This window comes from Crocodylus porosus, unplaced genomic scaffold, assembly GCF_001723895.1.
Source record: "Crocodylus porosus isolate Cpor-Errol unplaced genomic scaffold, CroPor_comp1, whole genome shotgun sequence".
Lineage (NCBI taxonomy): Eukaryota > Metazoa > Chordata > Crocodylia > Crocodylidae > Crocodylus > Crocodylus porosus.
In genome coordinates this window covers 118,411,744-118,426,114 of record NW_017728943.1, presented here as the reverse complement: position 1 = coordinate 118,426,114, position 14,371 = coordinate 118,411,744, and the positions used below count along the sequence as shown (strand labels likewise).

At 42.9% G+C, this 14,371-nt stretch overlaps 1 protein-coding gene across 1 annotated transcript in view; it reads right to left on the bottom strand.

Moving 5' to 3' along the window:
• SYNE1 (spectrin repeat containing nuclear envelope protein 1) overlaps nt 1-14,371 on the bottom strand; it is a 514,523-nt gene that overhangs the window by 284,090 nt on the left and 216,062 nt on the right. Inside the window, exons 33-37 of the mRNA XM_019550064.1 lie at nt 11,325-11,552; nt 10,701-10,799; nt 5,953-6,140; nt 5,228-5,351; nt 1,718-1,884 (exon numbers count right to left, since the gene is read on the bottom strand). Of these exons, the coding sequence (XP_019405609.1) occupies nt 1,718-1,884; nt 5,228-5,351; nt 5,953-6,140; nt 10,701-10,799; nt 11,325-11,552 (806 nt within the window). The remainder of the gene's footprint in view (nt 1-1,717; nt 1,885-5,227; nt 5,352-5,952; nt 6,141-10,700; nt 10,800-11,324; nt 11,553-14,371) is intronic.

The following is a 14,371-nucleotide window of genomic DNA, read 5'->3' as shown; positions in this document are numbered from 1 at the left end:
AGACAGAGACCATTCTTCTCAGAATCCTTGTCAATGTATGTGCAAACACCTCTAATTCAGGACAACTGTTAAACAGCTCCCAATCAGTGACATGCTTGGAACAGTTCAAGCATTATGTCTGTCACCACCTACATCACTTCAAGTCCAAGATCAGTGCATGCCGAGCAGGTAGATGGGGTTTCCTTTTCAGCAGTGCTCTCAAGATTCCTGTGGAAGAAGGTATAGGCATATCCCATAGGTGCCTAAGCTCTAAGGACAGTTGGGAGTTCAGTCTATGTTCAGCTTCTAGGCTTTCTGGATTACTCTTTGAACATATCCATCTCTTCCTGTTTTGTATAGAGCACTTAGGCATCTAACCTTGTCTATCTGGAGGTGTCTAAATCTCCCATTGTCTATACAGGGATACTAGGAAACTAAACCTACTCAGTTTTAATTGACTCTCCTGAAAAGTATTTACATTTTAGATATTGCCCAATAAAAATTTTTAATATCCCCCATGTAGCAGTAGCTTCACTTCTCTTGCAGACTTCCCTAAAAATTACACCATAGTTTTACTATGAGCATTATTACCAATCCTTTATTGATGAAACACCTAGAAGCCTGTCACAGAGCCTGTCACCTGTCACCTCCACTGTACTCCTTTCACTGTGCAGAAGAAAAAGATATTCCCTTCCTGGGAAAGCTTATAGTCTGAGATAAGAGACAATAGATGGATACAGAAAGGCAATAAGTTAATATTACTGAGCATGACAGGCTATGTTATTGGTGTACCAGCCCTTCTCCAAATTTATTGCAGGCACCATGGCAAAGGAGACTTAAGGTGGGAGAAAATATTAAAGCATAACACTAAAAAAACTAAGAGTAAATATTGTAAATGTGAGAGACAATACCTATTACTTATAAATAGTTTCTAAAAAGTAGCGTTTAAAAAAGTAGTAGAATTAATATAGCTGACCAAAATTTGACTTGCTTGGGCAAGGTTTTTTTTTTTTTGTCTTTTCTTCTTTTATCATGAATGAAACATCACAAATTTATTTCATTTCCATGATGAAATTTATGCGAAAAGAACATTTACCCCGGCTGGCAAATTTTCATGACAAATTTGCAAAACTGTATAACGCTGCTTTTTTAAAATCTTAATGCTCTCTCTCAAACATCAGGAAATTCTAAACATTCAAGGTGATCCACAAAGTTTTTGAAAAATTGTCCTTGATATCCGAGGTCTGAAATTAGAGACCCACATGTGTTTGGAAGAGACCAACCATATTAGAAGAAATACTCCTCGACTTAAAGCTTCTATCATCCCAGTTCTTGCAGCAGCCAGGATCATAAAGGATCCACCAGCAGCTACTGCCCCTGGGACCTCCACCCCTTCCCAGAAAGGATGATTCTAGAGTGCAAACTAGGAAAGCTCAGTCATTTAAATGCTGACTGGAAGCATTAACTTCCCAGGGAAAGTTTCATGGTATTCCTGCCTCCACTGTACTACCTTCTTCACCACAGTTTGAGGACAAAGATATCACCAAGGTAGCCTGCTGGATCCACTGGATTATCACAATCTCTAATTCTGCAATACAGAGCACAATATGGCACATAAAACCTAACATTCCCAGTGTTATACTGCAGCTCCATGATTAAAAAGGCGTATTCTTCATCTGCACATTGATCACTATTTTTAATCATGTTAGATGGATTAGAAACATCTTGAACCACACACCTCTTGTTAACAGTTTGTGGTAAAGCTTTCCACCTCCTGTCCAGCTCTTCAAGCTCGCCTTCCATTATCTTCACACTTTCTGTGGAAGCTCTTGTAAACAGTGCCTCATTTAATTGTAATAGGCTGGTATATAGTGAGGTATGAGATGCAATATCAGTTTGCAAATCCTGGGGAGGAACAGAGTGTACAGGTATTAGGGTGAACACACAAGTAAACAGCTCTGAAGAGAGTTGGTCAGAGTTAACACCTTAATCAGTCAAAGTGATAGAGATGTTCAGGATAATTAGAAAAGGCAGAGTCTCAGTAAGTGCTCAGTATATCTTGGACAGCCAAATTTCACAACTCCTTCTCATGCTGATGAGTATTCAAACCAGAAGCCAATAGAGCTACTTGTGGAGGTATTCACAGACTGCAGGAAAAGTTGCAAAATTTAGTTTAAGACAGGTTCTTCCCGCAAGCATTAAATCCCATTTTACCTTGATGAAGACCACAGGAGACCACTGAATCCCACTGAGCCCCTCTGCCACACCACTAGCACTGTACACCAGCTGCAGTAGCCACCCCTGGTGCCCCATTCACTCTCCCTCCATGCCCAAGGAGTGAGGAAGTGTGTCTCAGAGACAGATATTGTTGCCTCACAGTTATGGAGTCCCACATTGCCACAGGCCCCCACAACTAGCCACAGTAGTCTCCCCACCTGCGTATGGGCACACCACCCACCTGTCTCACCTGCCATGCCGTGTTGTTAATTAATTAAGTTGTTAATTAAGGTGGGAGGCTGCCCATTCTTGCCATGATGCTAGGGGCCCCATCTGTGGCTCTGTTCCTCCCCTACACCACAGATCAAGCCTCGCAGATGGCATCCAGATGACAATGCTCCCAGCCTACAGCTGGAGCTAGCTTAGACCTAGTTGTCAGGCCTCAGTCATACACATTCATACCATCCTCCTCTTACTAGGGCCTCTCTCACTCTACCCCCTCTCACAGGGTCTCTTTCACACCTCAGCAACTTGTACTGCCTTGCTCCCTCCTGGAGTGGGCCCCTTAGGCCATATAGGCTTTAGCTAGCTCATACCTTGGGTGACAGATGTACTGTCTTTTGGGCCTCTCCCACAAGCCTCACTGGGGTAGTGGCCAGCCAATTACCTGACCCCTTCCACAGCACTGGCCCCTTCCCATGGGGACTCTGTACACTCAGACAATACTGGGCTCCCAGCTCTCTGGTTTCCCCCCCTTCCTGGGGCTCCACACCTCCACCCCCTCCCTGGGGCCACACAGGGCTTCCCTTTCCAGTGGGGCTCAGATGGCCATAGCCATGCCTGGCCCCACTCTTGCTCCTGGGGGTCTTGCCCCCACAGGGCTCAGGTGGCCAACCACGCCTGGCCCCAACTACCTCCAATGATAAATGACCCACCTGAAGGTGAGGGCTGGGGTTAAGGCACCACAACCCACCTTTCACCAGGGTGGTAACTGGCCTGGCATTTACTGGGGGCTCCTGCAGCACTGAGAGCCCAACTAGGCCACCCACTCCTGGCAAGGTGCAGTTTTAGGTCATGCCCAGGACTAGGAGCCTCCTAGCCATCCCTGACAGCTCCTGCCCTTACCTCCAGGATACTGCACACAGCCTTACAACCAGGCAGTGAACTGCTCTCTTTATATATATGGCCAGAGGTCTAAAATGGTCACTGCAATCAAGCACCTGTGGGCAGTTTGGCTCTGCTCTTAAAGTGGCAAGCACCAACAGTGCCCTGCCACACAGCCCAGGGTTGTGGCCCCTGTTCCCCAAAGCTTTTCAGTACTTTGTATTTAACAGTGTTTCAACAAAATATCAAGACAGCAGCAAGATGGTCTCTTCCTCAGTGGGGCTGTAGCCATGGCCAGTAGTCATGGCCAGGGCTCCTTCCTCTTGAAGGCAGCTTCCATTTCAATAAGCCACCCACCTTCTAACTTGCTTTGGCACTCATGGCTCTATATATCTTCTTCTCTTGGCTGCTCAGAGCACCCACTTCAAAAAGAAGGAAAAGACCGAAGGCCTTGGGCAATACTCAGTCCATTGCCTGGGCTGGTAGAACACTTTCAGTGTGGACACACAAATGCTTGGAGGCTTTTGGAAAAGGGACCATTTCAACAAGGAAACAGCTGGTACATCTAAATGTTATACATGAAGGAGCTGAGAACAGTTCAAATGAAGTAAACCCATTCAAGTTTTAACCCTGGATGAAGACGTGTTAAAGTTGGGGTAGATTTGCTGCATTTGAATGGTTGTCAACTCATTCACACATAACAGAACATACAAGGTAACACATAGTGGTGTTGCCTTTTTGAAGGGGTTTCCTTTCTAAAGAGCTCTAAGTATTTGTGGCTGCTTAAAAATGTGGCTCAATTTAGATAAAAGGGCCTGAAAGCCCTGATCTATACAGATGCTGGAAAGCTGGGTCCAGCTAACATGCTGCCTCTTCCAGTAAAGTGCTGTTTTGGTTTGTTTGTTTTTATTTCACATCTGTCAGTGACCTGTGTGTCCACACCCTTTGATTTGACATAGAAGGGAAATGTAGGTTTAATCTTCCTCAGTGTGACTTAACTCTTGGGTCTCCTGCTTCCTGTTCCCTGGGTATCTGCCCTAGCTACCAGGCTGAAACATGGAAGGGGCCACAGCCTCCTCTGTTTTATTTCTGGTAGGTGCCTGTAAACCCAGGCAATCCTATCCTGCTACAGGTGGAACAGAATCCGAACCATGCATAAGTGCCCCAAACTGCACTACCGCAAGTACATATGTGCACCTATGTGTAAGGAGGATTTAGGTCTACAGCTGTGTAAAAAAATTCAAGCTCTGGCCTGAGTAAATACACCCCTCACCCCCATTCTTCTCTAGGGTACAAATTATCAATGAATTTACAAAGGGTGAGAAAGGGTGCTGCATTTGCCCAAACACTGAGCTCAAATTCATTACAGTATTTGGTACATGTGAAAATAAAGCAGAGGTGAAAATGCCTTAAAGCTGTGAGTGGCAAGGATTTTTGTTTGTGATACTTTTTTTATTGGACCAAGTATATAATTGGGAGGCATACAGATGGGCTTTCAGACACCTAGCAGAACTGTGAGAAACGTTCACATTTAAAAAATCCTGTGGGAGTGCTGCAAAGTCACCATTTCCATTCTGAATTTCCATTTTTCTCCTCAAAACATTCTCTCATGTGGGGAATAAAACTCACACGTCTTCCTTGAAGTTTGAGTTATCCTGTATCATACACCTCAGTTCCTTTCAGTCCTGTGATCTTTTTTTCCTCAATGGGTAGAGAAATTGCAAAACAGTAATGTGGCTTGAATCCCTTCTCTAATTTGGTCTCCACTTTGTTAAAATATATAATATATGAATGAAACTAAAAATGAGTATCAGTCAGTTTGTCGTAAAACAAATGAGCAGACTCATCCCAACAAAACTAGAAAGAGAAACAACAAATTCTTAAGAGCAGTTTAGCTTTTAGGTTCATTTTTAATATTTAAATTTACCTGCACTGCCTGTAGTTCACCTTCCAGTTTCACTCTGTCAGTAGAAATGGACTGTCCTGGAAGCTTGGCTGCAGCTTCACATCGCTCTAACCAGGTCAGAAAGACAGAGCGCTCCTTCTCCTGCCTAATGAAATCATAGCATGCAACACAGTGTAAAACAGGGTAGTACAACAGCTGGCCTGCAAACTGCATTCAGCGCACAATGGGTTAACTTGCAGCTTATAGGCTTTCTCCTGCTTATCACTTCCCTCATTGCTCCTGCTGCTGTGGCAGCTGGGGTCTCTGGGGCAGGGCAGCATGGTCAGGATAGAGGCACAGAGGCTCACACTGTCCATGTGGCACTGGCAGCGCTTGGGCTGCAGTGGCCACATGCTGGGAGCCCTAGGGAGCACATGTGGTGTGTGGTTGGGGGTTGCAGACAGTGTAGGACATGGCCCTCGGCCACTCAGAAGTTGGACAGCCCTGGTGTCCTTCATTTTCTTGTCCTTGTGACAAGGTATTTAGTAGAATTCACAAATTCAGTGGAATCTGACAGGGTTGCACCATTAGTACTTTTGTTCTGGCCTCGACGCCAGGCTGCCAATTGTGCACCTGGGAACGTGGCACTCCCGCCTCCAGGTCTAGTGTAAAACATTATCAGCTCCATCCCCTTTCTCCATGTTTTCTTGAACTGGCTGTAGAAATAAGTCTGTGTTTCACAAACTAAGACAGAGACATTTACTTACTTCTGCCACTGTGCTAGCAGACTCTCCAGTATGGCTTGCTTCTCTTTAGAGCTACTAAGCATATTTTCATATTTCTGCTGCAATGTCACAACTTCTTGACTAGCCTTATCTTTGCTGGGGATCTTACGGGCACAAGCTGAGAGAGAAGTCAGAGTGCTATTCATTTTCCTCACTGCTTGACAGAAATCCTGTGGAAATGCAACAGCAATACAGAAGGCATATAGAATAAACAGCAATGAGAAAAGAATAAACACACGCCAAATCATATTCAAGTACACGGGTTCAAAGGACTAGAATGACACAGAATTGGTAAGGTTTCACTACATATGATGGGTGGACCCCAGGTACAGATGCCCCTTGCTCCTTGAATGGCATAAAGGATTGCTCAGTAGACATTTAGAGTTTATCCATGCTTTTCTGTGGGAGGAAGGCTAGGGAATGGCAGGGCCAGGCATTTATGGTCCCAAAAGTGAACAAGCCCATAGTACCAGAATGCACAGGGTCCACAGGCAGCTTTCCCTGCCCCTGGCCCTCAGCGCAGATCCCCCTGCCGGGAAAAGGCTCACGTTCTGGGATACCATCACAGGGGCTGCTGTCCCCATCAGGGTTGCTCCCTGCTCGCCACACTAGTAGTAGGCGCAGGGGTGCAGCCAGAGGCTGGCCACAGGGCCCCTTAGGTGAGGGGGCAGGGAGAGGGGTTATTCCCCCTCTCTGTCTGGTGTCTAGTGGAGGGGGCAGATGGGGGCTTATCCCACTGCTCCTCCATGCAGGAAGAGATAGGCCACAGCAGTCAGGCCAGGCAGACCCTGGTTGTGACCCTTCAGAAACAGAGGCTGGAATAACCTCCCTCCCTGCCCACTCTGCCATGACAGCTGGGGTCTGGCCGTGCCCCCGCCCCTGTTGCTATGGAGCACCTGGCAGACCCTGGCCTGGGTTTGTGCTAGTGGGATAGGAGGAGGGCATTAAACCCCCTCCCTGGCCAGTTCACTCCAGGCTACTGCCAGGGCTGGCCATGCTTCCGCCACTAGAGCAGTGAGCAGAGAAATGTGTGACAGGTCTATGCTGGTGGGACAGGGGAGGGAGTAGGGGAATAAATTTCCTCCCTGCTCCCTTCCAGGGCCAGCATCTGGCCAGGCCTCCACCCCTGCCTGTCATTGCTCAACCCAGCCCAGAGAGCATGCTGGGATGCTTGGGGACTCTAGTTTAAGTTAAACCAGGAAGGGATCTAGGATAGAAGTTGCATAAACCAGTCTAACCAGTATCAGTTAAGTCTGGTACTACATTCAACCACGTTTATTTCAAACTGGTTTCAGCCACTTTGAAACTGGTTTATGTGCACTGATTGAACTTCTGTTCTGTTACAGATTTAAACCAGTTTCTGATCACTTAAACTAGTTTATGTGTAACTTCTGTCCCTAGCCCTAGAGCCCTGCCCAGGGTTAGGCCCTAAGTGCAGAAAGGTGGCTGCCAAGGTGTGGAAGCCTGAACCCTCCAAGGGGCAACTGCTGAGCCTGTGAGGGGTGAATCCTGAGCCCATGAGGGATGAAACCAGAGCCCTTGAGGGGTGAATCCTGAGCTTGGGAGGGGCAAGACCACAGCAGGGGCAAGTTGGTACTACGACCTGAAGCCAAGACAGGAGGGACATGGACCAGAGCCCAGAGACCAGATATGACACTGGGGGCCAAGAAGGCAGGGGTCCAGTAAGCACACAGAGGCCTGGGGAGGGCCTGCTGGGACTCTTAAAAACATGGAGGCCTGAAAGGGTGATATCTTGCACTGGGGCACTGAGGGCCTGCTGGGACTCTTAAGGACATGGAGGTGTAAAAGGGCTGGATCTTAGACTAGGGCCAAGGGCCCATCCAGACAATTAACCAGTAACACCTGTGAGGCATGAGCAAGGCTATAGGGGATGTCAGAGGCCTCAAAATTGACCACTAGGGCCCATGGTAAGCTGATGCACAGTATCAACAACAGATTAGAAGTTGCTCTGTGGTCCTGTGCAGTCTCCTTTTTTCCAAGTTAAACAATTACAGCAAGGCATGGCAGGTAAGAAAGCAGATGAGAGAAGAGGGAACCAAAGCAAACCAGGAGCTCCAAAGCTGCTGGGGGCATCACATCATACCTGGAGACCTAGTCCTGCTACAGACTGCAACTCCCAGAAACCCCAGGGGGTTGGGAACACAGGAAGAGAAGTGACAAAGTGGATGACAGAGCTATGGGTGAGTAGAGCTGGGACCGATGGCACCCCGGCCACTTAGCTGGCAGCAGTTCTACAGTAGTTATGTTTGTTGTAGCAGGCAGTTGAACTGCACTATAATGATAGCGTACTGTCATTAATACATTGTCTTCTCCCTACATCCCTAATTTCACTTAATCCTTAACATTTAAATTGATAAAAATAAAAATAAATGCTTAAAAATAAATAAACATCAATATTATGTACTGAAATTATATATATATAAATCAAATTCTGTCAAGCCTAACAATGACCCATCTAGGGATTCAAAATGTTCAAGGGAAAACAAACCAAAAATAGTCAAACTAATAGAAAAGGGGAAATTGAAAAGAGTCCCCAAAATAGTAAACTGAAGAACAGTATAGTTCCACTAAATAAATAGGTGGCAATAACAACAGCAAGGCATGAAAAGGGATGAATGTACAATAACCAACTCACAAAGAAACATAAGTTTACCAGGAAGGAACTGATAGTGATTGTAGTTAAATAAAGAAAAACAGTTTATTCTCAGCAGGTTACATTTATCATGTCTGAGTATTCATTGCTAACAGTTAAGCACCAAGGACAGCAGTAGTGCTTAACAATAATAGTAATAAATACATTTCCTTCATGGAACATTCTTTTCCCTGTCATTAAGCAGACCTTTTCTCTCTTAACATATACTATTTTTTGTAGTTTAAGTGGCCAGATCATCCTTGTGTATGACTTTTGCAGGTAGCTGCTACTGATACCACTACGACTTATATGAGTATATACATGCATACTCACACACATGCGTGCATATACACACATATGTATATGTGTATGCATATGCATATATATCATCTCCATCTGCAACAATTGCAAAGATTTGGACCTCCCAGCTGAAAACAAGACCATAGTTACTGATTACAGTAGCATGTACATGTTATTTATCTATATCTACTGTATTTACTCAAATCCAAGATGAGTTCTTTTTTTCCTTATTCAACATGGGAGGAAAAGCAATCTTGTCTTAGCTTCAAATATGGCCCCGGGGAGGGTGCTGCTGTGGGCTTCAGCTACAACATGGGGGAGACGGAGCAGTGCAGGGAAAGGGGTGAGAGCAGGAGAGACCATGCAGTGTGAGGTGGTAGGGAGCACAGGGAAGACAATACAGTGCAGGGGAGATTGTACAGTTTGGGGGAGGAGAATGGGCGGGGAGACCACATGGGGAAGTGCAGGGCAGATTGCACAGCAGCAGGGTTGCTGCTGTGGCTCTGGCTCAGTTCCCAGTTTGGGCTTGGGGCTGGGGCTGCCACTACTACCTGCTGGAGCTGTAATCGCTGTGTGTTCTGCCAGAGGCTGAAGCCTGAGCCAGAGCCACTGCATAGGGTAAGTGGTGGCAGAGGTGTGGGGGGAGGGCAGAAGGATGGGGAGGGAAAGCAGGCACCAGCAGGAGGCAAGTGGCAGGGGGACAGGCACCAGGATACAGATGTCAGGAGACAGGTGCTGGGGTGGGGGGCAAGTGGCATGGGCAGAGGCTGCCTATCCCTCCACTTACAGCTTCCCACTGCTTGCCCCACTGTTGTTGCTCTCCCTATTATAGCGATGCAGGGAACAAATTTAAGATGACTCTCCAATTAGATTCTAAACATGGAAAATTATAACAAATTTATGATTTTCTATGTATAGAAAGTCATTATTGGGAGGTTGTCTTAAAGCTGAAGTCATCATGGATTTGGGTAAATACAGTATATCTATATCTAGAGAAACCAAAAACCTGGACCTGGAAGTAGTGAATTCTAGGCGTTTCTGAATTCTATGTGTAGATCCAGATTCTGTAAATTGTATCCATGTGGCTAATATATCAAATGGAAACCCAACATCTGAATGCCCCAAAATTCTGGGTGTTAAAGACTGATTTCAGATCTGAATTTTTCAGCTTAAAGGTGTTTCTAGTGTGTAAAGAATTGCAGAAGGGAAAAATGTTGAAAGGAATTCTAATGACAGGATTCTATAAGCCAAGACAATTTTTTCTTGAAAATTCTTCTTAGGAACAGTAGAATATGTATGCATTTCTTACCTTTAGTCTATTAAAATGGTTTTCAATGCACAGGAAAAAAATCCTGTCTCTTTCCCCTCCCCCCAAGCTTTCCTACACAGTGAGGGAAAGAGTCTGGAAAAGATGAGGAGATTTAGAAGCACAAACCACTCTGCTGGGGAAGAGGGCAGAAGCATCTAGGAGATGCTCTGGTTTAGTGTACTTTGCTAGGAGCTGCTAATGGAACCCTGGCTCAATTATGAAGGCTCTGGTAAGATCTGGGATGATGACAAGGGATGGTTAATGATATTGCTTTCCTTTTAAACTGAATCCTCACCTGAGTTATATCTGCCATTGTGGGGGAAGCCATAGAGGAAAGCCAGCCCCCCTATCTGTAATTTAAGAGATTACCATAATAAGATTACCATAATAAGAGCTATATGGTATTTTGCAGTTCCTTTCATTTTCTAAATTAGCCATTCAAGCAGCAAATACTGAGCAAATGCTCACCATGTGATCTTGAAGAGCTTTGTACGTCTCTGCTGATGAAGAACATGAAGTAACAGGCTCAGCCACTTTGGCTTCAAATTCAGACAAAGCTTGCTGCACCTATATAATAAATACAAAACAGAAGCTTAAAAAAAACTATAAAACAATCATGTGAAAAGGTTTTTGTTACAGAGTACAGAGGGCTCACTGGAGTTTTAGAACCTTATACTGCAAGGTTCTGAATGCCTGCTCAAATGCATGAGAAACAAGGTCAAGAGATGCTCTAGGGCCTTGCAAGGTTGCCTCACCATGGAAATACTGTTTATAGTTTCCCCTTTAGAAATATGTCAATACATCTAATAAAATCTGACACTGAAGATGGGTAAGACTGACAAACAATCTAAACCTATTTTACAGTGAGAAATTCCAAGACAGCTGTATTCTGTTACTTTAAACAGACTAACACATCATGTGCTTCAATATAAGATCACTTCATTACCTTTTAAATCAGCTTAAATATAAATTTTATCAATCTACTATACAACAAAGTATGATACCATGTGTAATCTTTGTGCTCTATTTGAAAGCTATAGATCAGTTCTCTAAATTGCCTAGGAGTAGTCCTTTGAGATTTGTAATGTCTACCTGCTTGAGACTTTCTTCATACTTCTGCTGCTGTGATGTATTCTCTGTGATTATACCTTCCAGACGCTGTGCATGATCCCTTAGCTCTTCCCAGTACCTTTTGATCTGTGTTAGCTTGGTCTTAATATGTGCAGATTCTCCAGAGGTAACATACTGAGAAAAGGACTGAGCTTCCTCTTCTAGACTTGGTATCCCGTTTATTTTACCATCTATTTCTTTACTAATAACCTAAAATGTAAAATAATAGCAAATAAGCGACCACAATTGACTTTCAATTGATCATGAGCAACCTTTCTTTTTTCCCTGCTTTTCTGTACTTCTCATCACAATCCTTTTCTTATAAATTAATGAATAAGACAATTCAGGTATCATCCTAAAATTCCACTTACAAAATATCCTTAACGTCTCATTTTCTTCTTAATATACCGTTCTTTCTTGGCATTAACGTTAGAAGGCAGATTTTTAAAAAATCTGTAAAAGCTGCTAGAGTATGCTAAATGAAATGCATATTTGCATAAGTAGACAAGATGATTAATATTTAGAATCTTCTATCTTCTGGAAATGTTAGAATAATGCTTATTAAGATTCAAAATAAATACAACTTAGTTACCAAAAAAATGTAGCAAATGTACAATGGAAAAAAATACTGCATTGTATAAGATATGGACTGTAATAACCTACTATGAATATTTTCCAGCATGTGCAAATGAGTGTATTTTATAAACTGGAAAATAATAGGTATTTCCCATCCCTATTACATAACTGTATGATATAAGTATAAATGAGATTAGATGCTGGACCAGGGTTACTCTGGCTTTTAGGCAGAGGGTTAAATGGACTGCTAGACTTGAATACAAAGAGGAATTTTCCTTTGGGGTATACTGATGGGACCACTGATACTTATGGTTCAGTTTCCCAATAGGTCAGTGAGGGGAGGTGTAAGGATAATCTAGCATTAGCTTTGCATTTATCAAGTGAATTAGAAACAAGCGTTAGTTGGTCACATTTTATCCTGTTCTCTATGTTACCATGCTTATTTTCACTGGAAATTAGAAGTAAATATGAGACATCATGAATGATGGGAATTTGTAGCAGGTAGGCAGTTTTTACTCAGTAAATGAATGGGTATGTGGAGAATTTTCACTGAGGCTCACTTAACTTGTTCATGGAGCTCTGCTCAAAAGCAATGAAATGTACTCAGCTTTCAGAAATGGGTGGGAATGGGAGAGATAAGCACTTCTGTTAATATTTGTGAGCGTTCTATCATCCTCATATATGCTCATGTAAAGGTACACTTAGATATGGCAGCACTGCAAAATGATCATGAAAATGTACCATCCAAGACACAAAGCTTATGCAATCATGGCTCTGATTGTGATAATAACAAAAAGATGAATTATATCATATTTGCCATTTGAAAAGCAAATGCTCATGGGGAGGGTGGATTTTGCAATGTTAGTGTCTAGAATAAGAAGGAGCATGTAGATAGAGTGTAGTGTAGAATATCAATGCATAAGGTCTCTGTATACAGTATACTGTGAAATATTTCTGATTATACAATATCTTTTTGCAGGAAAATAAGCAAGAAAGGTACGATTGAAAGCACTGAAGCTGAAATCCTTTAGTAGCAGAAAAGGTACAAATTACGCACTGCAGTTTTACTCCCACTCTGTTGTTCTCCTTTCCCCAAGTGCCTAAGAGGAGGTGGAAAATTGAACCCCACAGTCATTCTCCTGTGCCTGCCAACGATGGTTAGCAGTTTTTTGCCAAAAGCAGTGGTAGTTTCTGTGAAAATGTGTCCATTAGGAAGTAGAAAGAAATCAGTTTGGGTGAAATCCTACCTCAGCTAGAGCTCATGGGAGTTCTACCATTGCTTTTAACAAGGCATGAGTTTACCCCTAGCCCTTTCCACAAAGTTCACAGGGTAAAGCAATGCAATAGTTATTGTGTTCAACCCCTATCAAGGTTGGCTGGTTTTGATTTGGTGATCATATATTACATATTACTACTCCTTTGCGTCACTCAGGTCATGATATTTTTTAATCATCATACATACTATGCAGTAGGAGTGTGACACAAAGCAACAAAGAGAGTAACTGGGCAACAAAATTCAGCACACTTTCATTAAAAGGAGATATGCTCATTAAGAAAGCAATCCATGTAGCATCTAGTTATAGGCTAATATCAAAGGGCAAATGAGTATTTTTGCTCTTCATTGTGCCTCATCCTGTTTTTATTAGAATTACAAACTTCTATATCACAATGATTCTGATTGTATCATTTTCTCCATAAATTCAGTAAAATTATGAATTTTGCAATACTTTTCAGCTTGCTAACTGACATTTAGCTGAAGATATATTTTGGATTTCTCAAAAACTTATTTTTGTGATGGAACAGAATCCCTACTAGTTAGTTCACATGAGGCAAACAAACAGATACTAATCCTTCCATTACTTCTGTCTGAATGGACCTGTGTCTTTGCAGAACCACTCTGGTTGGGTTCAGTGTTAGAGAACTATATAACGGATACAGTCTGTAAATCATTGTGTAATCTGACATGCAGTTCAGAAGTACTTACTTTCTCCAGATGACTTACCCTACTTTGGGTTCCTATGTAGGAATTGCTAGGGCTGATTTAATGTATGTGTGAGAAAAATAATAGATGTGTTATTATGCAAGTTTCTTTTTTACGCTGCTTTAATGATGATGCAAGAATTCAAGCAGTGTTTTGTTTTTCACTGCTGCAACAAAGAGATCAGGTATTTTATTTATTTAGCAAATGTGAATTTGGTTGCAATTTCATAAATTAAAATTCCGTCAAGGAATTCTTCCAGTTATCAGGAATTAATTGTATTTTGAGACACTTTCAAAGTGCTTTGTAGTAAATAGCAGTCTGACTGTAGGTATCTGTAGAATTTTGCACTGATACAGTGCATAGTTTAAAAATTACTATAAAAATGTATAATTTAGGGCAATCTTGCTCTTGTGAACACATGTAGTTTGAGAAAACACATTTTTGTAGGATGATGTGAAATAACCTCTTGAAC